Source organism: Sciurus carolinensis, chromosome 16 (genome assembly GCF_902686445.1).
Source record: "Sciurus carolinensis chromosome 16, mSciCar1.2, whole genome shotgun sequence".
In the NCBI taxonomy this organism is placed as follows: domain Eukaryota; kingdom Metazoa; phylum Chordata; class Mammalia; order Rodentia; family Sciuridae; genus Sciurus; species Sciurus carolinensis.
Genome location: NC_062228.1, coordinates 61599096 through 61626591, shown reverse-complemented (window position 1 = coordinate 61626591; position 27496 = coordinate 61599096). Strand labels below are relative to the sequence as shown.

Below are 27496 nucleotides of genomic sequence, written 5' to 3'. Positions count from 1 at the left end.
AGAAGACATCTGTTTCTCTGTGAGGCAGTTTTTGCTTCTTATTGATCCCCTGCTGTTTACCTCATTTGTCCACTACGATCACCTGTAGTCTGCCAGCATATTGACTGCTTTTTGAGTGCAGAATGCTCACTGACTGGTGCCTATCATCCACCATTTTCCCATTTGCCTGCCTCATGCCTGCCCATCACCTGTCTTTCACCTACCCATCACCAACTGCCTGAGGCCCACCTGCTGATCATTCACCATTAGCCTGCAGACCAACCACAGTCTGCCAGTGGATCACCAGCTGCCTGCTGTTGCCTGGGAGTCCACTGTAACAGTACCCACAGTTTGGTTACACATGGATGCCTCCATTTTGAGACAACAACCAGGACCTGTAGGACACTTGGCCAGACTGACCAAACCCTGGCTCCAAGACTCCTCAACCAGACTGACCACACCCCACCTCCAGGACCCCTGCCCAACAAACCACACCCCATCTCCAGGATCACTGACTGACCACACTCACACCCCAAGCTGCAGCTCACCGTTTGCCAACACATTTGGAAGCCAGTGCAGCCATCTTCAGTTATCCTGGAAGTGGAAGCTCCCATCTTTAGGTGGGGCAAATCCCATCCTGAGTTGCCTGTTGGAGACTGGAAACTCACTGTCAGGTACCCCTCATGCAACTGAAGACTGGGAGGTTTGAGTACTATATGACTGTCATAGTGTAGAATGTCTTTTCTATTTTTTCTCCTTTTTTAAAATTTTTAAAATTTTATGTCCTTACTTTTCTTGCTCTACCTCCTTTTTGTTTACCTGTTTCCTTAGAGTCTCTTTCTCCCTTTTCTCATGCTAACAACTAACTTCTTTTGATTACACTCTCACTCTATCACTTAGAACTTCTATACACTCTTTCTTATCCCATTAACAGGTACATCCTACACCTCTCCCCACCCTCTTTGTCCTCTATTAGAAACTGCAGACAATATTGAAAATCTATTTGTTATACTGTATATAATAATTGAACTCATTCTGTTTATTATGACAATATTTTAGTGTCTTCATAGGGGCTATTTGGTTTAGGGTGGCATATTTTCTGTACTGGGCACTGCTAATATTGATTTCCTCCTTAAAGAAGAGGTTTGTAACCTATAGGGTCACTATAAGTCTATGGAGGAAACTGAAATACCCCAGATCTGCACTCCTAGAGGGGAAGATACATAAACAACATGAAAAAACAAGGGAAGAAAATGTTCCAAACAAACCTAGATACTATATTAATAGAACTCAGTGACAGCATGGTAGAAGAAATATCAGAAAAGAAGTTCAGAATATACATAATTTAAATGATCATGAAGCAAAGGATGAGATAAGAGAGCAAATGCAGGCAATGAATGATCACTCCAATAAGTAGTTGAAAGAGCAACTGCAGGAAGGAAAAGATCATTTCAACAAAGAGTAGAGAATCTAAAGAAAAAAAAAATCAAACAGAAATCCTTGAAATGATGGAAAAAAATAAACCAAATAAAAAACTCAATGGAAAGCATCACCAACAGACTAGATTACTTGGAATACAGAACCTCAGACAATGAAGACAAAATATTTAATCTTGAAAATAAAGTTGCCCAAACAGAAAAGATGGTAAGAAATCATGAACAGAATCTCCAAGAACTATGGGACATCATGAAAAGAACAAATTTAAGAATTATCAGGATTGAGGAAGGCACAGAGATACAAACCAAAGGAATGGGCCACCTATTCAATTAAATAATATCAGAAAATTCCCAAACTTGAAGAATGAAGTGGAAAATCAAATACAAGAGGCTTACAGAACACCCAATGCACAAAATTACAACAGACCCACAGCAAGGCACATTATAATGAAAATGCCTAACATACAAAATAAAGATAGGGTTTTGAAGCCTGTGAGAGAAAAGTAACAGATTACATGTAGGGGAAACCAATATAGGTATCAGCAGAATTCTCAGCCCAGACTCTAATAGCTAGAAGGGCCGGGAACAACATATTTCAAGCTCTGAAAGAACATGGTTGCCAACCGAGAATCCTATACCCAGCAAAACTAACCTTCAGATTTGAAGATGAAATAAAATCCTTCCATGAAAAAAAAGTTAAAAGAATTTACAAATAGAAAGCCTGCTCTACAGAATGTTCTCAACAAAATATTCCACGAGGAGGGAATGAAAAACAGCAATGTGGATCAGCAAATGAAGGAACTACCTTAAAGGAAAAACCAAAGGAGAAACCAAGTCAAGTTAAAGACCAAAAATAAGCCCAAATGACTGGGAATACAAATCATACCTCAATAATAACGCTGAATGTTAACGGCCTAAACTACTCAATCAAAAGATATAGACTGGCAGATTGGGTTAAAAAGAAAGACTCAACAATATGCTGCCTTCAACTGCCTCATCTCATAGAAAAAAATATCCATCAACAAAGGCGAAAGGGTGGGAATAAACCTACCATGCACATAGACTCAGTAAGAAAGGGGGGATTTTCATCCTTATATCAGATAAAGTGGACTTCAAGCCAAAGTTAATCAGAAGGGATAAAGAAGGACGCTTCATACTTCTTAAAGGAACCACAAATCAGGATGACATAACAATCATAAATATTTATGCCTCAAGCAACAGCACATCCATGTACATCAAACAAAACCTTCTCAATTCCAGGAATCAAATATACCAAAGCACAATAATTCTGGTGACTTTTACCCACCACTATCACCACTGTATAGCTCTCCCAAACAAAAACTAAACAAAGGAACCATAGAACTCAATAACACAATCAATTACTTAGACTTAACCAACATATATAGAATATTCCATCCATAAATGAGTTGAATACACTTTCTTCTCAGCAGTACATGGATACTTCTCTAAAATAGACAGTATGTTATGCCATGAAGCAGCCCTTAGTAAATGCAAGAAAGTAGAGATACTGCCTTGTGTTCTATCAGATCATAATGAATTGAAATTAGAAATCAATCATAAAATAAAAACCAGAAATTACTCCAACCAATGGAGACTAAACAATATACTATTGAATGAAGCATGGATAACAGAAAACATCAGGGAGGAGATAAAAAAATTCTTAGAGGTAAATGAGAATGATGATACAACATATCAAAATCTCTGGGACACTATGAAAATAGTACTAAGAGGAGAATTCATTGCATAAAGTGCATTCAAGAAAAGAATAAAAAGTCAACAACTAACTGACCTAACATTACCTATCAAAGCCCTAGAAAAAGAACAGAACAACACCAAAAGTAGTAAAAGACAGGAAGTAATTAATATCAGAGCTAAAGTCAATGCAATTGAAACAAAAGAAACAATTCAATATATTAACAAGACAAAAAGTTTGTTCTTTGAAAAAGTAAACAAAATAAATAAACCCTTAGTCACACTAATGAAGAAGAGAGAAAAAACTCAAATTACTAAAATTCATGATGAAAAAGGAAATATCATTAGAGACACCACTAAAATACTTACCACAATGAGAAACTACTTTGAAAATCTATACTCCAACAAAATAGAAAATATCAAAGACATTGACAAATTTCTAGAGACATGATCCTCCCAAACTGAACCAGGAGGACATATACAATTTAAACAGATCAATTTCAAGCAAAGAAGTAGAAGAAGGCGGGCTGGGGGCTGGGAAGATAGCTCAGTTGGTAAAGTGCTTGCCTTGCAAGCACAGATCCCTGGGTTCAATCCCCAGCACCGCAAAAAAAAAAAAAAAAAAGAAGTAGAAGAAGGCATCAAAACCCTACCAACCAAGAGCAGCCCAGGATCAGATGGATTCTCAGCCAAGTTCTACAAGAACTTAAAGAAAAAAAAAAAAAAAAAAAAAAAAAAAAAACAACTCTAATACTCCTCACAGTATTCCAGGAAATAGAAAAGGAGGGAACCCTTCCAAAGTCATTCTATGAAGCTAGTATCACTCTGATCCCAAAACCAGACAAAGACACATCAAGGAAAGAAAATTTTAGACTAATATCTCTGATGAATATAAATACAATAATTCTTAACAAAATTCTGGCAAGTTGCATACAAAAACATATTAAGAAGATAGTGCACCACGATCAAGTGGGGTTCATCCTAGAGATGCAAGCTTGGTTCAACATCTGGAAATCAATAAATGTAATTCATCACATCAATAGACTTAAGGTTAAGTATCATATGATTATTTCAATAGATGCAGAGAAAGCATTTGACAAAATACAACACCCTTCATGCTCAAAACACTAGGAAAAAATGGGGATATTAGGAACATACCTGAACATTGTAAAGGCTATCTGTGCTAAGCCCATGGCCAACATCATTCTAAATGGAGAAAAACTGAAAGCATTCCCTTTAAAAACTGGAGAAAGAGCTGGGTAGGTGTAGCTCAGTGACAGAGTGCATGCCTAGTACATGTGAAGCACTGGTTTTGATCCTCAGGGTCACATAAAAATAAATAATTAAAGATATTGTGTCCATTTACAACTAAAAAATTTAAAAAAGAACTGGAACAAGACAGGATGCCCTCTTACATCACTTCTATTCAACATCATCCTTGAAATCCTAGCCACAGCAATTAGGAAAAGAAGAACTTAAGCTGTCACTACTTGCTTATGACATGATTCTATATTTAGAGGATCCAAAAACTCCACCAGTAAACTTCTAGACCTCATAAATGAATTCATCAAAACAGCAGGATACAAAATCAACACACATAAATCTAAAGCATTTTTATCCTAAGCTATGAAATGTCTGAAAGGGAAATGAGGAAAACAACCCTGTTCACAATAGCCTCAAAGAAAATAAAATATTTGGTACTCAATCTAACTAAAGTGGTGAAAGATCTCTACAATGAAAATTACAGAACATTAAAGAGAGAAATTGAAGAAGACCTTAGAAGATCTCCCGTGTTCTTGAATAGGCAGAACTAATATTATCAAAATGGCCATACTTCCAAAAGTACTATGCAGACTTAATGCAATTCCAATTAAAATACCAATGATATTTCTCATAGAAATAGAGAAAGCAATCATGGAATTCATCTGGGAGAACAAAAGACCAGAATAGTCAAAGGAATCCTGGGCAGGAAGAGTGATGCAGGAGGTATCACAATACCACAACTTAAATTCTACTATAGAGCAATAGTAAGAAAAACAGCATGGTATTAGCACCAAATAGACAGGTAGACTAGTGGTACAGGATAGAAGACACGGAGACATACCCACATAAGTACAGGAACCTCATACTAGACAAAGGTGCCAAAAACTTACAATGGAGAAAAGATAGCCTCTTCAATAAATGGTGCTGGCAAAACTGGAAATCCATATGCAGTTAAATGAAATTACACCCCTATGTCTCACCCTGTACAAAACTCAACTCAAAATGAATCAAGAATCTAGATATTAGACCTGAGACCCTCCACCAAATAGAAGGAAAAGTAGGCCTGAATCTCCATCACATTGGCTTAGGACCAGACTTCCTTAACAAGACCCCCATAGCACAAGAAATAAATGCAAGAATCAATAAATGGGACAGATTCAAAGAAAAGCTTTTTCTCAGCACAGGCAACAATCAACAATGTGAAAAGAGAGCCTACAGAATGGGAGAAAATCTTTTCCATACACACTTCAGACAGAGCACTCATCTCCAAAGTTTATAAAGAACTTTAAAAACTTTACACCTAAAATACAAAGAACCCAAACAATAAGTGGGCTAAGTAACTGGGCAGACACTTCACAGAAGAAGATTTACAGGTGATCAACAAATGTATGAAGAAGTGCTCATCACCACTAGTAATTAGAGAAATGCAAATTAAAACCATCCTAAGATTTCATCTAACTTTAATTCAAATGGCTATTATCAAGAACACAAGTAATAATAAGTGTTGGTGTGGATGTGGGGGAAAAGGCACACTCATATATTGCTATTGGAGTTGCAAATTGGTGCAGCCACTCTGGAAAGCAGTATGGAAATTCCTTAGAAAGCTTGGTATGGACCCACCATTTGACCCAGCTATCCCACTCCTTAAAATCAGCATACTACAGTGATGCAGGCACATCAATGTTCATAGCAGTTCAATTCACAATAGCTAGATTGTGAAATCAACCAAGATGCCCTTCAATTGACAAATGGATAAAGAAACTGTGTTATATATACACAATGGAATATTACTCAGCCATAAAGAAGAAATAAAATTATGGCATTTGCAGGAAAATGGATGAAGTTGGAGAATATCATGCTAAGTGATATAAATTAATCCCCAAAAAACAAAGGTCGAATGATCTGATAAGCAGTTTGCTAATTCTTCACTACATCTTCACTATATACACTATTTACAAGTGAAGAAATAGAGCCACTGGACAACACACACCCCAACAACCACACACGTGCATTTACACACTTTACATAGTTTGACACTGTATACACGCTCACACTCATATGTACTGAAATATGTACACAGTCATTCCCATACTCCCACTTCACACACACACACAATGCAGACATGAGCCCAACTGTCCTGTTTCACCCTGTCACATAATCATTCACACATTCTTCTTCTCAGTGTGCATTAGTATCTTATGCACATATATAATTCTGTGCCAATCTTAGGCCTATGAATGCCAGCAAGATGGGGGTCTCATCTGCCATTTACATTCCTTCCCAGTTCCCCACAGCCCACCAGGACAGCGTTGCACACTGCAACATTTAAACAGGCTCTGGTGTCTACTCTTGATGTGGGGGTGTGATGAGACAGTTGACATGTGGGGGTGCTCAGAGTGTGTGTGTGATAGAGAATGAGTGACAGGGAGCTCACATGGAGGTCCTGTGGGTCAGATGAGGAGGGGGCCTGTGGCTGGGTGCTGTCGAGAGTACAGTAATAGGGAGAAGGCAGAGGGGGAGAGGGCACATGGGGTACAGGGTGTGGTGTCTTAAGTGCACTGGGAGTTTCAGGGCAGGAAGGGCAAAGTGTGTGCAGGAATTAAGGTGTTGAAACAGTTATGGTCTGGGTGCAGGTGTTTAGGGCTGGAATTCCAAAGGCGTGCTGCAGAGCTTCTGTGTCACTAAGGACAGCCTGTCCCAGGGACATGATTCTGGGCTGCACTGTGCTTTCTCAGTTGGGAAGTGGTCACTGTTCATAGGCAAGGCCTTCACTTAGATGACAGAATGCAGGTGGACAGTGAGTCAAGGACAATTTTTCTGCCCTCCAGAAACAGCCCTGAAGGTGACCACTGAAGGTGGTTGACACTGTGTGGCTCATCTCTAACCATGGGCCCTGGATGACCAGTCGTGAGCAGGCAGCTGGTCTTCGTGTTGGTCCTTGGGAAAGTCTTGCCCTGGGATCCTTACTCTCTAGGAGTCTTGGATTCTTTGTCTCTGTTCGGAAAAGAATTGAATAGCACACAGAGATAGCTAGCAAGCAGCAGGTTTATTGTGACAGTAACAGCCTTCTCTGAAGAGAAGGGACCCTGGAGCTGGTTCCTACACTGAGTCCAGAAGGGGAGATGAGATACAGTACAGGACCTTTCTGAAAATGACCATTTCCATCCAGGAGTCCTGCCTGGACCATTGAGAAAATCCAAACCATCATCTAGTACCTCTCCTGATCAGGTATTGAAGCTCCTCCTACTCTGTCCTGGATGTCTGTGGAATGAAGTCTGAGCATCTGGTGTCATGCATAGGCAGAGGATACGGGCACAATGAGTGCTGTGTGCAGTCCTCAGACTCTGGGCACAAATGGACTCAGGAAACCCCTGAGGTTCGTTTACTCATGAATACTGCTAAATCCTCCATCCCTGCATTCCTGTGATCTTTAGAAATCCACAGAACCTCCATCTTCTCTTCCACCCAACCTTTATGGTATATACCCGCCCCCAATCCTGTCACCCTTTTTACCTATACCTTTGTAAATAAGTTTTCTTATTTTTTTTTATTTGTTCATTTTAGATCTACATGACTAGAGTGTATTTTGACACATTATACATACATGGCATATAAATCCCCATTCTTGTGCTTGTACTTGATGTGGAGTTACAATGGTCATGTATTCATATATTAATATAAGAAAGCAATCTCCAATTCATTCTCTTGTCTTTCCCATTCCCATGCCTCCTCCCATCACTTCATTCCCCTTTGTCTAATCCAATAAACTTTTCTATTCTGTCATTCCCCTTGCTTATTGTGTGTTAGTGTTCTCATATTACAACATTTGTTTTTTGGGGATTGGCTTATTTTGCTTAGCATGATAGTTTCCAGTTCATTTTATTCAATGGAAAATGACATCATTTAATTCCTCTTTATGGATGAATAATATGCCATTTTGGATATGTACCCCATTTTCTGTGTTCACTCATCTGTTGCAGGACACCTAGGTTGGTTCCATAGCTTAACTACTGTGAATTGAGTTGCTATAAACAGTGATATGGCTGCACCATTATACTATGAAGATTTTAAGACTTTGGGTAAATCTTCTAATTACATGCTGTAGTATCTTTGCTGAAAAGGGTGGACGATGTGTAATGTGGGCATATGTGTGTTTAATAAAGGCTACGAAGAAAAGATTATTCTCCACCATTAGTAGTTCCAGCACTTCAAGATTTCTGTATTTATATAAATATATATATTTACAAATATATATATATATATATGTATATATTTTAAATATATTTTTTAGTTGTAGGTGGACTCAATGCCTTTATTTTATTTTTATGTGGTGCTGAGGATCAAACCCAGGGCCTCACGTGTGCTAGGCAAGTCCTCAAACACTGAGCCATAACCCCAGCCCCAATATTTCTGAATTTAAATCAAGACATCTGTCTTAACTGATCCAGATTGTGGTAGAAAGAACACAGGAGAATGGTGATCACATTCTTCATTGAATGACTATGGCTCTCATTTAACAAAGAAGGAAGAATAATTAGTCTTATTTTTAAATTGAAAGAGTAGTTACTAGAGTGAAGAATTTACTCTAAAGAAATAGAATGGGGGCTGGGGATGTGACTCAGTGGTGGAGCACCTGCCTAGCATGTGTAAGGCCCTGGGTTCCATCCCCCATCCACAAAAAAGGAAAAAATATTTCCTTCAGGATGCTGGCCTTACATTTTGCCACTGCTTTTGTAGACTGTACCATTGATCTGATGTTTTAATTAAAATATAATCTTTTCATTACTGTGAGTGATTTGTTTTTTCTACCAGTTTTCCTTTATCTCACTGCAGTGCTTCATAACACACAGCATCAAGACACTGTTACGGTTAAGAGATCCAGACTTTGTGTGTGAAGTCAAGTATCACGCAGATTTGGAAACCTCTAATCATATTTGCCATTGAGTTATTGTCCTCACACTCTACCTTAGGATACTTATGCATAATGAAAATGCCATGTAAGTGGTTTCACATTTCACCCTAAAATCTGCATCTGTGGATAAATATGCACTGTATTACACATGGCCCTTTCTTCCACACTGAGACGCCATGCATCTTGATTTATATAAACTGCAAATACAAACACATTAAGAAGATGACAAAATGAAAGTGTGGGGAAGAAAGAGTAACACCTTTTTTAACAGACATGCTGAGAGACTATAGGCTCATGAAAGTATTTCCAACATCACCAATCCATCAAGTGTCAGGAGCATTTTCTACCTTTTCCATGCATACCCTTCTGCCTGTAGAGATTGTGGAAAAGAACTACACAGCACTCCAGCATGCCTTTGGTTGTGTTCCTTAGGAACTTGTAATTGTTTCTGGAAATGAACAGTAGGACACAGGATCTCAAAATATGTTCAGCAAGTGTGCACTGCCATTGTTACTATTACTGAATTGTGAGTCAGCACTTTAGTGAGGGGGATGAATCACAAACTTGCTCTTCAGCGACCAGATACTTCCCATGGAAGACTGGATAATCTTTCTTACAGCTTAATATGGTAATGAGTACATTTCCTATTCATATCGTGTCATAGTTAATTTGGGTCTGAATAGAAGTATGAACAACACAAATTTACTGCAATTGCAATGAAACATGGAGGAGCCCTTTAAAACTGACAAGGAGATAAAAAGTACTGTGCTGAGAAGCTGCAGGACAGAGACATGGCCTTGCTCTGAAGTGCCATGGTTGAGGTAGGCCTCAGAGGCAGGATGCCATGGATTCAAATCCTGAGCCAGTCAGTTAATGGAATGTGATTAATCTTCCCAGCCTTTTTGTCCTAGGTTCCTTCATGTGTGAAATGAGAATATCACCAATATTTACTTCATCCTGAGGCAGAAGAAAGGGATTTGCATGCTAAGGTGGACAAACGTGGGCCAGAGCCAACTGGCACATACCTGGCCTACATCAGGAACTAAACATGACCAACCTCACCTAAGACACAGCCCAGGTGTCAGTGACAAGCACAGCATGCATGATCGACTCTCAGCTGTCCTATGAGGGATGTGTGCCACAGCATTCAGGTAGGCAAAAGTGGTCATGACTAAATGGCTTTTATTGTACCAAGTTGGCTCCCCAAACATGGTGGCAATATATGAGTGAATTCACACTCGGATCAGAGAGATGGCACATGGACATGGAGATGAGCTAAGTCATATTTCAAAGACCCCCAAACTCTTAAAGACCTTGTGATCCATCAGTGAGGACCTGTTGAGGACTTAGTCTAAACTAGTGAACATAAACTCTAACCCCATCATCTTAAGAAATTATATAAGATGAACACTTCAGGGCTCAAGTGTGGTTCAGTTGAAGAACACCTGCCCAGCATGCATGAGGCCCTAGGTCCAGGCCCTAGTTGTGGAACAAAAAGAGAAAAAAAATGACAAGATAATAAAGTGCAGAAGCCAAGTAATTGAAGCACAGATATAACTGACTCTGCTAATTCCAGGGTTGAGACTTGCCTTCACAGCCTGACGGGATTCCATGCTGAATCAATCACAATTGTCACCAGAAGAACACACTGAGCAAATCTATACTACATACAATCCTCATTACAAAGTGTTAGAGGGATAAAGAAAAGACAAATTCACATAGGAATCACTTTTTTCTATATCTGAAAATGAGCCACATAGTGCAGTGCTTAAAACCACTCCCAAAATTGACACCTTTATGTTACAGTTTAGACCTGGAATGTCCCCCAGAGGCTCACATGGTCAAGGTTTTGTCCCCAGATGTGGCACTATTGGGAGATGGTGGAAATCAAGAGGTGAGTCACTGGGGGCATGCCCTGGCAGGGTGCACCTTGGCCCCAGCCCCTTCCTCTGCCTCTCTCTCTCTGCTTCTCGGCTGCCATGAGGGAGGCAGCATGGCTTTCCCATGCTCCTCCACCATGAAGAGAACATCATGGCCCTTGCCTTTGGCCCAAAGCAAGGCAGCCAGTCAACCATGGTCTAGAACCCATGAATCTGAAACTGAGTCAAAATAAACCTTTCCTCTTTTTTTCTCAGGTTACTTTGTCACAGCAAAAGCCAACACAAATGTCTGATAAAATTGTTTAATCATATTTATTATCTACTAAACATTTCCAAACAACACTTTTCATGGAACTGCCATTAAAAAGGTAGGTCATTTGTCTAAACAGTATTTCAAAAACATTTTCAACAATCATACCGTAGAATTGAACATACATGTGCATCAAAAAATGTGGTAAATTATTGGCATGACAAAAACCATAAGCTACTCCATGCCAACCAAGTGGCCAGGAGACTCAGCAGTAAGCAGTCAGGGTTGTGCTGGAGTCTGACCCATTTTGATGCTTACTATTGACACTCTTCAAGTCTCACTACTCCCTTTCTGTTGTGCCCATCTGGGCAAGCTATGATGAACCCTAAGTGCTCCCTTCAGGTGGCAGCTGCTGGGAATTCTGAAGATGACCAGGCTTCCTCATCCCAGCACCACCTAGAACCCCCATGGGGCAGCTACTTCTGGATAACTGTAGGAAGACTGCCCTGCTTCCTCAGAAGACCTCCTTATGCTGTGAACATTCTGTGATCACTTCAGTGCATGGCATCATCATTACTGAAAAACCAGCTAAACTAAGCGGGTTCAATCCTGAATTCCTAGTGGTCACAAGTGCAAACTAGCAAAAATGTTAGGGCAAATACTTGAATTTCTAGTTTACCTACAGGAAAAATTCCATTATGGATGTTCATTTTAAAGAGGAAACTCATTAACATTAATCTTTTTAGAATATTTCACAAACGGTTCAAGGACAAAAAGGTTCTTTTATCCTTATTCCCTGAGTTTTCTTATATTTTATACTTTTCATATTCTTACTATATTTCAATTTCCACTTTATGTAAATTAAGGTGCATGGCATGCATTCCAGCTTTGCTAAAAATGTAAAATGCATCTCATGTAATAAAATTTAGCCTCTTTTTTACAATTGTAAATGAATAATTTCCTTTCACCAAAATTTATGTTCTTTCTTCATTGACTCACAAGAAAGAGGCATTTAGAAACATGATACAGGGCATATTTCTTAACAGTGAGGTCAGGATGTCAGTCTGGAACCACACTGTTTTCATTATACACAGTGAGGAGTCCAGTCAGAATGCAGAGAGGAAAAATAACACAGCAATTCTACAAGGGATTGTGCCTCCAAGTGTAAGTGTTAGAAAGAAAGTATATGCAAACATGAGCAATCACTCTATAAAGGAAAATACCAGGCATTCATGGATGGGAATAAACAAAGGGGAAAATATCGGGTATCATGTGCACAGTGAAAGGAGCACAGATGTTGTCCTTCCCTGCATGGTTCTCTGGCTGAGTAGGAACACCAGCCTCCAGAGACTGGCCCCATTGCCTCCTCTCATAAACTCTAGGTGGAACCTCAACGCTCTTCTCTCCATCTACCGTTCTGTATGCATGGACTCTCCACATGCTGGTTAAGCTCAGAGCTAAAGTTCAGTCATCTCACACAGATGTCAGTTCACCACCCTGCACCATCTCAGCCCTCTCATTCCTTTGCAGGTGTTAGCAGGCCCTCCTCCATCACTGCAGAGCTCCTAGGGAATCTAGTGACCACCTCCATGTCATAAAACCTACTCACAATGAATCACCTTCATTTATGTACTCTTAACATTTCACTGCCACAGCAAATGGAAGAAATATACACTGTGTAATCTGCATTACACTGATGGAAAAAATGGTGACACAAATACATAGTTTGAAATAAAAAGTTTAGACTTAAAAATAAGCCATATAACATATTGGTTTATATCATACTCTGAAAGTGAGATCTTATACCTCAGGAAAAATATTCTTCTTGTAAAACTGTTTAATCATATGGATGACTTACCATCATTTCTAAACCTCTTAACTGAAAATGAATTAGGCAACTGATCAAAGCAGTACTTCCAAAGTGATTCCAACAACTTCACTGTGGATTGGGAAGTGGGTGTGTGACAGGAAAAGGAATATGGCAAACCATGAGCATGAAGAAACCTGGAGCCTCCCAAAGCAACAGGTGTAAAGAACCAAGAGCAAACATTCAGGGACCACAGAGCTTGCCTAACCCGTGACGTGGGACTGTGCTCACCTGTCCTGTCACCACTGCCATCCTCTCTCCACTGGGTAAGATGTTAAATTCCCCAGGAGAAGCTGAAGTCTGAAGCACATCCAGGTGCCCACGCTCCAGCCTCCCTGTCAAAATACAAAGCAGTCACCCTTTTCTGCCCTCTGGGTCCACATCTGGAACAGCTCAGGTGTACCACACTCCCCCAGAAAGTCCCATTGTGTGGTGGACACATCAGGCTGTGGTGTTGGCATCAATGGCAAACCAACCAGACTGTGTGTTCTCTGCAGGACAGAAGTACAGGGTAACAACCATCCTGTGAAGATAAGAGTACACACTTAACAAATCCCATTGTGTATGCTAGGAAAGTTGGTTACATTCATCTTTACAAATTATTCATAGAGAACTCAAAAATGACAGATGATATTTTATCTTTAATGCCCACATTATTACATACCCTTACTATATTTTTATTTTTGCTTTATGGAAAAAGGTGTTTTCTGTGTGTCTTAATTGGCAAACAAGAGAGACATTTAAAAACACAGTAACGATGGTGGTGTATGCTTTTAATCCCAGGGACTAGTGAGACTAAGAATGGAGGATGCACATTAAATACCAGACTGGGTAACTCAGCAAGGTCTTTTCCAAGATTGAAATAAATAAATAAATAAATAAACCAATGATTAAATAAACAAATAAAGGGGTTAGGGATGTCCCTCGATGTTAAGTGGGCCTTGGGCTTAATGTCCAGTGCTGAGGAAGAAGGGAAAGGAAAATGTAATATAAGTTGCACATTTATCAACAATGATGCAGACTCTCAGGTGTCCATGTCTGAAGAAGCACTTTGGCGGAACTTTCATCCTCCTACATACTTACTCTAGGGCAGAGCACAGAATAACTCAGGTACAAAGCATGATTATCTGTTCCCAAGATTATATGTTCAATCCACCATGGAAGAAGAAAATCTGTTAGAAATCTCTTTGAACCTTAGGACACTAATGGTGTGTGGTAAATTGCTAATATAAAGAATCCCACTGAGGTGCAACAAAATTGTGTTGTAGGAGAAACATGATTCACTCAGACTTATGTGAAAAGATTATATTGTTAATTACCATATGGATTCTGAATAAATCAGAAGTAAATGTAACATCAGCAGGTAAAGGTGATTCCTCATGAAGAACATGCTGCTTTGGTTCTTCAGGTTGGTCTCTTCTCTCTGATAACTATTCAGTTACAAGAACTAGAAAAATTACTCACCAATCATGCTAAACATCTGTGGTCATTAAACGCAGCAGGTGGCCACCATTTCCCTGCATTCTTCCTGGACCTAGATAGTCCCTAAGAACACAGTCCTCTTCTTCAATACAAAGCCAGTGCCTATGGTCTTGGCTGCCCTTCTTCAGGCAGTTGGTAGAGGGTTCCTACATCTCACACTGGATCATGTGGACAAGGGTGCACAGACCACAACAAGCAGGACAACCAACATCCTAATTCTACATCCTGCTCAGCCCCTTCCAAATACTCCTTCGTGCAGACACTACTGAATTTTAGTAGTGTCCTCTTCCTCCAGGAACAAGGACAGCAGTGATTCTCATTCATGAAGTAAGGCCTTTGCTCCCATAGGTTCCTTTCTGAACACAACCATGATAGCTCTATAAGGCACAGAACCCAAGATGAGCAAGGGATCTTTCCAAGAAATCTCTATGAAAGAGACACTTTACAGCTTGATGATAACTGATACTTCTCAAACATCCCTGCACCTTTGACATGTCATGAGATTCAACAGGTTCTGACTTGTAATTACTCCACAGTATGCAAGACCAGAAGCTAATCTTGAGGAATCAGAGACTTATTGTTCTATAAATTCTGACATGGAGTATTATGTGAGAATTGGGAAATAATGTCACACTCCAGTACATTTGTTACAGTCTTCTAGGATGGAATCACTGGTGAATGCTCAGGACACTCCCTTGATGAATGAACTATCCAGTGTCACAGTGTCTGTCTGATTTCTCACCAGAATAAATCTCAGGACAACAAAATCACAAATGTTTGACAAAAAAATCAGCACATTTCTGACACGTTGAAGGTTGCACTCTGAGTCAATCATTGTGTTCTAATCTCCACCATGCACATGACTCTTGTACAGCTTTCTCAAAGATGTCCCTTTAATGCCCACTGGCTTCTGAGGCCTGGAAGCCTTTGTCCTATGTGCTCTGAGTTTTACAGATGTTGCTCTTTAGCATGGACTTTGACTACTGCTTGTACTCATGATGTGGGGATGCCACCTTCCTTGCATTCAAGCTATATCTCCAGAACATCTTCTCCAAAGATGTGCAAGCTGTGAACTGTGCCAGAAGACCTTGGCATAGGCAGACACTTCTGTGGTCTCTCTTCAGCGTGGATCAACTTATGTCTATGGAAACAGGAGCACCGAAGACAGGCTTAGCCAAAGTCATTATGCTTTTGTGCCTTACCTGATGTGTACAGAGAGCTGAGTGCACACTAATGATTTGTCACTATTTGTACATCTGCCGGAGAAAAACCTGGCCAGTCTGTCTTAAAGACAGACTTTTACCTTAGGGCCTGTTTACATGCAATGCATGGGTAAGGTGCCTCTCCATCACTGACTCACTGAAGGTTACTAAGCTTTAAATGAGGCCTAAGGCTCTGCATTTTCATTACACATGGGAGATACTTTCTCCATTAGGAACTCTCAGTGGTCTTGCATGGAGTGAATGCTGAGAATTTGCCTAATACACTTGTGGTTTCTTCTCTAAGATGGGATCTTAACAATGTGCATGGTAGGAAATGTCAGTGAACACCTTCCATGCCCTCTTGGTATGGATCACAAGATTGGACAGATACAACCTACAGGCTTTGCCAATCATCATATTTATAGGGTTTCTCTGTACCACAACTGCTTGGTATGGGAGAAGGCAATCTGAAGATCTCAGCACATTTATTACATTGGGTTTTGTTTTGTTTTGTTTTGTTTCCTGATTTGTGTTTGGGGATTGAACCCAGGGACACAAACATGCTAGGTGATTATTCTCCCATTGAGCTACATCCCCAGTTCTTTATTTTGAGGCAGTCTGCCCATGCTGTTCAGGCAAGATTTGCACGTGTCATCCTCCTGCCTCTTTCCAAAGTAGCTGGAATTACAAGTGAGCCCCACCACCCTTGTATACAGTGAATATGTGTCTAAGGCTTCTCTTCAGTATGAATCCTCCGGTGATGTGCTAGGGATGAATTCAGACTAAAGACTTTGCCACAGTCGTTACATTTGTAAGGTTTCTCCCCAGTATGGATTCTGCGATGACATGCTAGGTATGAATTTTGACTGAAGACCTTGCCACAGTCATTACATTTGTAAGGTTTCTCCCCAGTATGGATTCTGCGATGACATGCAAGATGTGAATTGCGGCTGAATACCTTGCCACAATCACTGCATTTGTAAGGCTTCTCCCCAGTATGCATTATCAGATGTTCTACTAGGTATGAGTTGCGACTGAAGACCTTGCCACACTCATTGCATTTGAAAGGTTTCTCTCCAGTGTGGATTCTTTGATGATTTGCTAGGGAAGACCTATGACTGAAAACACTGCCACATTCATTGCATTTGTAAGGTTTCTCTCCAGTGTGGATTCTCCGATGTTGTACAAGGTGTGAAATGTGACTAAAGACCTTGCTGCACTCATGGCATTTATACGGTTTTTCCCCCGTGTGTATTATCAGATGTTGAATGAGGTATGAGTTGCGACTGAAGACTTTGCCACACTCATTACATTTGAAAGGTTTCTCTCCTGTATGAATTGTTCGATGTTGTGCAAGGTGTGAAATTTGGTGAAAGACTTTTCCACATTCATCACATTTGAAAGGTTTCTCTCCAGTATGGATTCTACGATGACTTGCCAGGTGTGAAATCTGACTGAAGCCCTTGCCACATGCATCACACTTGTAAGGTTTCTCCCCAGTGTGAATTCTCCTGTGGTTTGCTAAGTAGGACTTGTGACTGAAGACCTTACCACACTCATCACATCTGAAAGGTTTCTCTCCAGTGTGGATTCTGCGATGTTGTGCAAGGTGTGAAATGTGATTGAATAACTTCCCACACTCGTTACACTTGTAGGGTCTCTCTCCAGTATGAATTCTACGATGACTAGTAAGGTTTGATTTTTGATTGAAGACCTTGCCACATATTTCACACGTAAATCGTTTCTTTCCAGTATTGATTGTCTGATATGCAGTACAGTGTGAGTCTTGATTAAACAATTTTCCAAACTCATTACCTTTGTAAGCTGCTGAAGGAATGTCTGTTTTCTGTTCTTGCACAAATAAAAAGGAATCTATAAAATCATGTTCATATTTATGAGAAATATTTGCTTTAATACTAGAAGGAATTCTTTGGTGGGCAGGAAGCAGGGAAACACTGTTGATAGTCTGTTCACTGTCATTCCATTTATGAAGGTTCCCTTCATCTTGAAAGGGCTGTGATTCAGGCAGATATGACTGAAATCTCAACCCAAGCCAACAGTTGATGAGTGTCTTCCCTGCATCCCTTCCTCCATGTTCATCTCTGCCACCGGGGGAACTTTCCTTTCCAGCCATGCAAAATCTTGTGTAAAGTTTTCTGACATTTTTCCAATGACACTCTAAGTCCCATGTACTTCTCTGGGTTTCCATGAAGCACAATCCTTCAATGACATGGATCTCATGTGTTTGCAGTGTCACTGGGTGGAGTATTTCTCCCATACTACTCTTCCATTTTGGTGGAAATTCCTTGATGACACATTCGGGAGCAACGTCTAGAAGACATAGGAACCAAAAGTCTATGACTAATTACACAAGGTGAATATGTGTCTTATACTGAAATATGTAATGTTATGCCAAAAGTGATACTTGATTGAAAATAGTCATGGTTGATTCTTATTGTTAAGGAAAAAAAATGGAATAGGACTTTCAAAGAAAGTAAGTTTGATTACATGTAATTCAATGTTTTAAACAGAGAAGCTCAGTTTTCAATAAACTCTGATCAAAACACTCATGCTATATCAACTAATTCAATGGAGACCTTGATTGTGGACTTGCAGACCCCAAACTGTGAGAAATAAACTGTTATGATTTTAGGAAATTAATCTATTGGATTTCTAGAGGCAGGTGGAGGTGAATAGATCAGAAAAGCATGATTTTATTTTAATCATGAGAGAAGGAAGATAAATCTTATTAACAAAGGCAACTATGAGACTTTACTATAAAATATGCCAGGCTGTGGATATAGTAGGTAGAGTGCTTGCCTTGCAAGCACAAAGACCTGGGTTCAATCCCACACCACAATAATAAATAAATAAATAAATAAATAAAAATAAATAAATAAATAATAAATAAAAATATGCCTCATTTTTAAAGAAGTCACAGCACTTATTTCAAAAAACCTAGAGGTAAAAGAAGAATGAAATAACCAAATTTGCTAGGGGATAGAAATGGACAATACTGTGCTAAGTGAAAGAATGCAGACAAAACCTAAGGGTCGAATGGTTGCTCTCATATGTACCAACTAGAGTAAAATCAAGAAGAAAAGGTCACTGAGGTAGTGTTGGGATATCATAAAGATATAGGAAGATCAGGGGTGGAGGAGAAGAGGGAGGGAGGAAGGAAAGGGAAGAAAAATGGAATGAATTTAACAAAACCATGTTTCATTCATATGTAAAGATACCAAAGGGGAATTCATCTTTATATACATAGCAGAAACTTTAGGACAGGAGGAGGGAGGAAGGAGAGAAAGAAAAAAGGGGAATGGAGCTTGACACCACATTCCTTCCATATAAAGCCCAGGAAATGAACTTCACCTTTATTCTGACCCCTCCCATTGCCAAAGCTCCCCAACACTTCTTGATGGGCACATGAGCTCTTACCTGCTTTCATACCTGCCACACATGCCCCCCTACGTGGTGTGTTGCACATTTCCACTTGGCCATCCACAGGCCAGGGCTGCCTTCCTTGATCCAACAAGGACATGACACTCAGGTCTAAAGGACACATTCCTGCTTGTAAAGAAAAAGAAAGGTGATGAACTGTGGCTGTCCCAGAAATCAGACCTAACTATCTGTACATGAGAGGGAAACATTACAGAGCAATACAGAAAATATTTCTCTATAAAATGTAGCTATCTACCTGTCCTCCAAGAACCACTGAATCAAAGCACAGGGACAGAAAATGGAGAACTGGGTACTTTAACAGTTGGCCATGGGCTTTATGCTGTACTTCAGCCCTGGAACCACCACTGCAGGACCATGAAGAGGGTAGAACCTCTGAAGAAAGGGGACAGACCAGGTACAGAGGCCACACTGTGGAGCTTTCAATTCACAGGCAGCAGGGCTTCAGTCACCAATGCAGAGCATCCCAAAGACAAAGGGGCGACAGGGCAGACCCGGCCTCAGAGAGAAGTCCAGCTCACCCAGGGAGACCAGGTTCCTGTAGGTCTCCAGCATCACCTCCCTGTACAGCACCCTCTGGGCAGGAACCAGGCACTTCCACTCCTCCTGGGAGAATTCAATGGCCACATCCCTGAATGTCAGCAGACCCTGAAATGAAAACAGGCTTCACAATGGGGCAGTGGGGACAGATATAGTCTTCATGTGAAATGTGAACCAGAGCAGCCAGGCATGGTGGCATATGCTTGTAACCCAGCTGGAACCCAGGCTGAGGTGGGAACATTGTAAGTTGCAGGCCAGACTGGGACACACAGCAAGATCCTGAGAATGAAGAGCTTAAGGAGGAGGGATGTAATGGTGGAGGGTCCTAGGTTCAATCCCATTACTGTGAATAAGTAAATTAAGAATAAATGAGAAGTACGGTGAACCCTAAGCATCCAACTGATTGAAGTGATTTAGATCTGCACTGTGAGGCTAGAGAACACACATTTGGTATTTGTCTGTTGATATGTAGCTCACCTGGAATTACTGGAGTGCTAAGAAAGATTTCTATGCCAGTGGGAAGACTGGGGGCTGGAGGACCCTAGAGAGCTTGAGGAAGGGGCTGCTCCCCAGAAAGCCTCAGGCAGGAGAGGCAGTTGTAACACTCAGTCCTGCCACCTAAACTCCAGGGAAGGGAGAAGGACCCAAGTCCCACCTGATCACCCACACCTTGATGTAATCAATCTGCCTATGTAATGAAGCCTCCCTAAAAACTCAACAGGATGGGGTTCAAGGGATGTTCAGATCAACGCATGGATAAAGGTTCCCGGAGGGAGACCCACCCAGAAAAGTCCTGTGAGCTCCACGTCCTTTGCCCCACACCTCAGCTTACACATCTTTCCCATCCTTGGTTCACCTGCGGCTTCTGAACATGAGTTACAATAAAGACAAATGGAAATAAGTGCTTCACAGTTTCATGACGCTCTCTAATCACTTTATAAATGTGAGGATGGGATGAAGGTCACCCCTATTTACAGCAGGTCATTCAGAATCACAAGCCCTACTTTTGCCTAAGACTGACATCTGAAAAGGGGGCATTTTGGTGAGACAGAGAACTCAGCTGGAGGGATCCCCACGTATTTCTACAGACACTGTCAGGAAGGGGTGAAATGACAAGTTGCCCTCTGGAGAACTGCTTGCTTGATGTGTGGGGGACACCTTCACTCATCTGGGATCACAGAGGCTTTCTGTGTGTGCCATGCACACAAAGAGAACCTGAGCTGACTTTTCCTATGCTCTCACATATTCTGGTATTTTGAGCATGTTATAGCTCTTGAGTTGTGATTTTTTATCCTTTTCCTTAGACATGATACTCCCTAAATCTGTACAAATTTCTCCCTTTGTGGAGAACACAAGAAAAATAGTAGCTTGGCACCGTGGTGCACACCTGTTATCCCACACATGAGAGACTGAGGCTGGAGGATGACAAGTTCAATGCCAGCCTCAGCAACTTAGCAAATCCTCCCTGTTTACAAAAAAAAAAAAAAAAAAAAAAAAACAAGGACTGAGTTCTGCTTATGTAGAGGAGACCTGGGTTCAATTTCCAGTTAAAAATATGAAAGGAAAAGAAATGTGCAAATGGAAGAGCAACACGGGTTGTGTCTATGAGTGGAGAACCTGTGTTCCACATACCAGGTGGTGCTCAGGGTCTAGGTAAGCAGCATGATCTTTGCCTGAGAAGACAAGTCCACCCTGGTTGGACAACAGAAGAATCTCAATGGCATGGTAAGGACAGAAAGGAGAGAGACTGGGGGTGACACTCCCATGTGCCCACCTTTTTCTAAATGCTTTACACACAGTAACTTAAAAAAACAACAGCCCAGGAGAGGAAGAAAGGTCCAGCATCCTGATCACACAACCGAGTCAAAGATATCCTTCAAAACTCACCTCGGGTCAGAAAGTGCAAAGCAGCAGAGCAAAGCCCAACCCACGTGTTCTGGAATCAGAGCTGAACCTGAGTAATCAGAGACTTAGGGACAGGGACTGTGCAGTGGAAACTGACAGCAGGTTTCCTAAGTGAGACGTGGAACAAGCCCAGGGCTCCATCATGGATCTGCAGGTGCACAGGCAGGGGCAGGTGCAGGAAGGCGCCCCCATTACTGCCAGCACATTCCCAGCCCAGCACAGAACCAACCAGAGGCCTGGGGCAAGGCTGAAGGTATACGCCTCACCTTAAAAAAGAATAAAACCGATTTCCAGTAATGGGGACTGAACTCGGGTGCTTCACTACTAAGTGACACACTCAGTCTTTTTTTGTTTTTGCTACTGGGATTGACACCAGGATTCTTGACCACTAAGCCACTACCCAGCTCTATTTATTTTTTCTTTTGAGACAGTTAAGGTCACAAATCTTAAAATTCAGTTTCAGATGATTCAAAGGACCACAAATGTGTTACTGTGCACAATGGATTAAATACAGAAGCCAAACCCAGGAGAAAAATTAATACCGCCAAGTATCAGGGAATGAAATACCGCATGCTTAACTAACCAATGATAACATCAGGAAAAGGATTCAAAAATACCAGAAACAAAAGCAAAATGAAAACAAATACACCAAAACTTATGCAATATAGTGAAGAAAAATCAAAAGGAGGACATTCAGGTAGTGAGACTTTACAACAAGGACAAAGAAACCCAGGTCAACTAACTGTGCACCTCAAGGGGAAAAGAGCCAAGTAAAGACAACAGAAGAAAAAGGAAGGAAAAAGTGAGCTCTACAGCAGAGAGACGTGGTGTAGAGGACAGAACACCCACCACACAGCATGCTCACTCTTTGAAAGGTCAACACAAATGACAGAGGATTCCCAGGACCTCCCCAAGTGGCACCTTCTCATGGGTTCTCAGCTACTGGGTCACAGTGGGATGGAATCTAAGTGCACAGGAGAGGGGCTGAGGGCAGCCCAGGGGGTGCAGACACACCTGTCAGGAAGGAAGCAACAGTCACATGAGGCCAGCATCTCCCTCCCCCAGGACTGCAAATGGACTCAGGACCACCAGAGAACATTACCTCAGTGACAGCCATTCCTGACTCCTTTTCTTCCCTCCTCTTCCTCAGAGCTGCTTCCTCAGGCAATGTAAGTCTTTAGAAGTCAATCCTGGATGGGAGAAACAGTTTAAGGCTCACAATGAACACACCCCCTTCCTGTGCTACAGCCACACACACAAGGAAGCTGGGCACCTCAGCATGTAGGAAGATGGTTCCCAGCTGCCCATGAAATCACAGAAACCCAGGCACAGAAAACTCCTGCAGGAAGGCCCACAGGAGACTTCTCTGACTCCTTTCTTTGTGACTCATTTCCTGCTGGTGAAGCCCACACAGGTTGCAGCAGTGGGGAGCTGGGCAGCACTGGCCTCTCCTTCAGGACACAGCCTGGTCCTGACCAAACTGATCCACAGCAAAGTGCCCCTCTACTCTCCTTAGATCTCAGGCTAATCTCTGCCTTCAGGATGGAAGATACAGTCTGGTTCTCAATGCTGCACATAGAAGAGGACAAACCTTAAATGTCATTAATATCAGGCACCAGTCTACTCCATCAATAGGAAGTCCAGTTAGTGCACAGACTTACTGCAAAATGCCTCAGCACTCTCATGAGAAGTCAGGGTTGAGCATCTTCCAGAGGGGCAAGCCCAGTTCACTGTCCACCTTCTGGCTCTGCCCCTCTCTTGGAGCTTTCTTTCAACAGGAGCCAGACAGTGGGTGGTGAAGGAGCAGAAACAGACAGAGCAGGCTGCATGGACCAGAGGTGGGGCAGGGTGAGGCTGGAGTGTTATAGGAGCTGGAGAGGTCACAGGAGTCTCCATGGAGCAGGTGATGTCATAACAAAGACCCTAGGTGTTGGCCACCTGCAGCCCAGGGGCCACAGAGGGCTAGGCAAAGGGACAGGACTCAGTGAAGGCCCTGAGGCTGGAGCAGTCTTCTGCCAAGAAAAGGAAAGAGGCCTGTGTGGCTGAAGGTGAGTGAGCAGAGGACACAGCAGGAATGAGGGCAGAGGCCCTGGGGAAGCAGAGCAACCAGGACCCAGGTCTTCCCACGTCTTTCTCACAAGCCTCAAGAGCAGTGTGACCTCTAGTTTCCTGGTCCATCTGAAAAAGCCTTATGATGTTTCTCTTTCTCCTCTAAAGTATAAAACTTACCAATATCATAACATTGTACTTTCATACACATGGAGCTGTCCAGTCAAGCCTAACCAAGAACAGGATCACTCTACCTGAGATGCTGATGACTATGGAGAGAGGCATCTGAGGAGCTCAGGAGCTCCCAGGTGGAGCATGAAGGTGCAAAGGCCCACTAGCAGCCCAGCATGGACTTGAGACCACTGGTCATGGTCCTCTGGGGTTCATGGGAAGGTCTCCAGGAGAACTGGAGACCTGAATGGTGTCAAAGCCGTGAATGAAATGATGAGCAGACAGTGGACACAGACAGGCTGAGCAGAGGTGCAAGGCTCAACTGGGGCGCAGCACCAAGGTCAGAGAACAGGGTGTGGAGTCTGACAGCAGAGGATTGTCAAAGTGATTAGGGAGGAGACACAATGAATGCCGGCAGAGTTTTAAGATAGGTAGGATGTTCTCAAAGCTAAGAAAAAGAAGAGGGAGTCATCAACTATGCAAGCTGCTACTGACAGGAAAAGAGACATGAGGACAAGACATTCAAAATGGATTTAGAAATGGTGAGTCACAAAAGACTGTGAAAATTAAACCATTAGTTTCGGCTGATAATTGGAAAATGTTATTCCAGAATTTGAAGACAATGTATAAACCACTTTTCAGAAAGTAAATATATTCTAAGAGGAGAATACATATTCCGGTAAATGTAATTAATAAAGTATTTTATGTTTTAGACACAGAAGAATGGGAAACAAAAGATTTTATTTCATTTGTTTGGAAATGTTCAATGCTAGTATTCTGGGGACAATGATCAAAGTAACTCTGTGTGTGAAAAATTGATGGTACACATGGTAAGGGTGCCATGCCATTTTCAGACTGTGAGATAGGATGGTTAGGTGCATGATCAAAGGGTCAGTGCCAGCCAGGGGCAAGGACATACCCACTTCAGGCAGCAGAGAGACACAAGCTTTAGAAGGGAGGACAAGTTGGACAAGATCTCTTCCTTTTACTGTCTAATACAGGAAAAATCCACCCTGTTATGACTACTCTGACATTCAACACACAGTACCTCCTCTCTATTCACCAAAATGCATATGTATGTGGTTTTTCCCATAATGACCAATTCTCTGGCAGACTCCTCCCTGATAACTCATGGTTCCCTAAACACCCTTCTTGCATTCAATTAATCTTTGGCATCGCTCTTCCATCTACCTGTTCCTCTGTAACCTGTGTGTCACTTTCTTCATAACAAGCACACAAACAAAAGTGCAATGTTTCTTTCAGGGCTGTGAACCCCTCTAGCCAAATAACAGGGCCTGAGCAGGGGGTGCCAATGGCTTAAGGTGACTTACCAAGTGGGGCAATATTGTAGAAGAAAGTTCTGTGCCACCTGATACGATATACAGGTTGTAACTTCCAGATATGAATATAATTTCAAAACACTAATTTGGCAGATGGCACAGAAACCCTTTGTTGATGGGGAGAATCCCCCACACATTTGGGAGACGGGGGTGAAGAACTGTGTGCCGAGTGGTCACGGTTGCATTCAGTGTGAGAAAAGGAAAAACACGTTGTGTTTTCTCTCTCATACATTCCCTACATGACACCACAAATCAGGCAAGGAAGGAGGGTGATCCTCAACACAAAGTTCACTCACTGCATTTGGGCTGGATCAGGGGGCTATCCTGTTACCCCAGTAACTTTAAAATAACAAGCCTCATAGACAGTAGTTTGCAGTTTCTTTCCTCACCTCTATTCTGTTCCTTTACCAACTCCCACTGGGGGTTCCTGCTCACTCTGCTTCCCTCCCCTCTCCTGCTTTCTCCCCCTCTTACTCTATTCCTTCTCTTCACCTGGTCGTCCCCATTCCTGCAACTCCCTTCACCTCTTGTCAGTCTTTCTCCCCAGGTTCCTGCTTGTCCCCAACCTCCATGTATTTCTGCCCCTTTCTCCCCCACCCACACTCTCCCCCTCCCCTGCCTGCTGCAGGCCCCTGTCCCATGCTCTGGACACCCACATCCCTAGGCTCCTCCCTGAACTGCTCCTCCCTGGGCTCCCCTTGTCACCTGTTATGCCTCTTCCTGTCCCAGCCCCACAGCTGCCCTCTGCCATGCCTGCTGATAGTCTGTCCTCTGCTCCCAGGCTCTGCCTGAGGTCCCTCCCCTGTTCGGTCCCTTTCCCTATGTAGCTGTCCTTCACCTCTCTGGAGATTGAGATTCTGGATTTCTCCCTTTGCTTTTCTCTCTGCTGCTTTATGGCTTCCTTCACTCTTGTGGTCTCTCTCTGCAACTCCCTCACCATCCTTGCCCTTGCCATCTGTGTAAGGGTCTCTCTCTGTTTTCTCCTTTCTCTCATTTGCAGTCCATCTCTTTCTCCTGAGCCCTCTGCTCACTCATCACAGGACGGGGGATGGATTGGAATGGGACTTCCAGGGGAGTACATTGTCCCCTGGGGTGGAATCTGGGGCATGAGAACCATGGAAGTCACCACACTTGCCCAGGTCGCCTCCTGCATAGCCCAGAATGATTGTGGAGAAAAGACCTGCAGGGAGGACACCTGGCCAAGGAGGGAAGGGTCAGGTAAGGGCAGGGCCAGGTAGCAGGCCAAGGCAGGGTAAGGACAGGGCAGGTAGAAGGACATGGGTTGTTGAGGGCAGGGTCAGGTAGGGAGACAGGGCTGGGTGAGGACAGGGTCCTGTGAGGGCAGATCCAGGTGAAGGACAGGACTGAGGAGGACAAGGCCAGGTGGGGAGGACAGGATTGAGGAGGACAGGGCCAGGTGGGGAGGGCAAGGCCAGGTGGGGAGGACAGAACTGAGGAGGACAGGACCAGGTGGGGAGCAGGGCCAGGTGAAGGTAGGGCTTGGCCTGCAGAGCAGAGGCCAGCGAGCTCCGGAACGCTGCCCAGGCCGGGGAGGGAGCGGCGCCGAGCGGGGCGTCCACGCGGCCGAGCCCCAAACCCGGCGGGTTCCTGCCGGACGCCGGGGCCGCAGGCCGACAGGCTAAACCGAGGAGACGCGGCCACTGAACAGGGAACTCACGCGCCGCGCTGCCACCCCGGTTCCGCGATCCGCTTCCGGGTCCAGAGAAGCAGAGAGCCCGCGAGATGCGGGGTAGGAGACCCCGAGGTTGGGCGGGGCCGCGGGGGCGGAGTAAGGGGCGGGGCCAGAGAGACGCGAGGCTCGGGTACCGCCCCGCGGTGGGTGGGGCGCCACACCCAGGGGCGGAGCTTGGGGAGAGTGGGCACCCGGGACCTGGAGCCCCTGCTTCTGGAGCCACAGACAGGTGAAAGGGACACAAAGTAGAAGCTGAAATGGGAAACTGTCTCCGTGGATGCGCAGTTTTCGCTGTTTCCCTAAAGCCCAGCATAAATTTTCTTTCCATTCCCAGTGCACCTGAAGGTGACCCCTC

The 27496-nt window shown here is 42.8% G+C and overlaps 1 protein-coding gene across 3 annotated transcripts; it reads right to left on the bottom strand.

Annotated features, from left to right (window-relative positions):
• Positions 1-14054: 14054 nt before the first annotated feature.
• Positions 14055-27166, bottom strand: LOC124966819 (zinc finger protein 83-like). 3 transcript variants are annotated; one of them, XM_047528544.1, is made up of 5 exons: positions 27127-27166; positions 22991-23078; positions 19965-20091; positions 19423-19551; positions 14055-18315 (listed from the first exon to the last, which is right to left on the bottom strand). In XM_047528544.1, exons 2-5 carry the CDS (start codon positions 23003-23005, stop codon positions 16712-16714), a joined length of 1875 nt encoding a protein of 624 aa, XP_047384500.1. In that variant the 5' UTR covers positions 23006-23078; positions 27127-27166; the 3' UTR covers positions 14055-16711. The 3 variants fall into 3 exon arrangements, with proteins under 3 accessions (XP_047384500.1, XP_047384501.1, XP_047384502.1); XM_047528545.1 differs by having other exon boundaries at positions 19435-19551; XM_047528546.1 differs by lacking the exon at positions 22991-23078 and having other exon boundaries at positions 27127-27155.
• Positions 27167-27496: the final 330 nt, after the last annotated feature.

Bases quoted from the DNA above. Each gene is read 5' to 3' on its own strand.
- LOC124966819 (XM_047528544.1), bottom strand. The intron at 19,552-19,964 runs GTGAGCTGGACT...CTTTACAAGCAG, and splicing joins CAGGAACCTGGTCTCCCTGG to GAATGTGTCCTTTAGACCTG. The intron at 18,316-19,422 runs GTAAGAGCTCAT...TATGTCTTCTAG, and splicing joins TGTGGCAGGTATGAAAGCAG to ACGTTGCTCCCGAATGTGTC.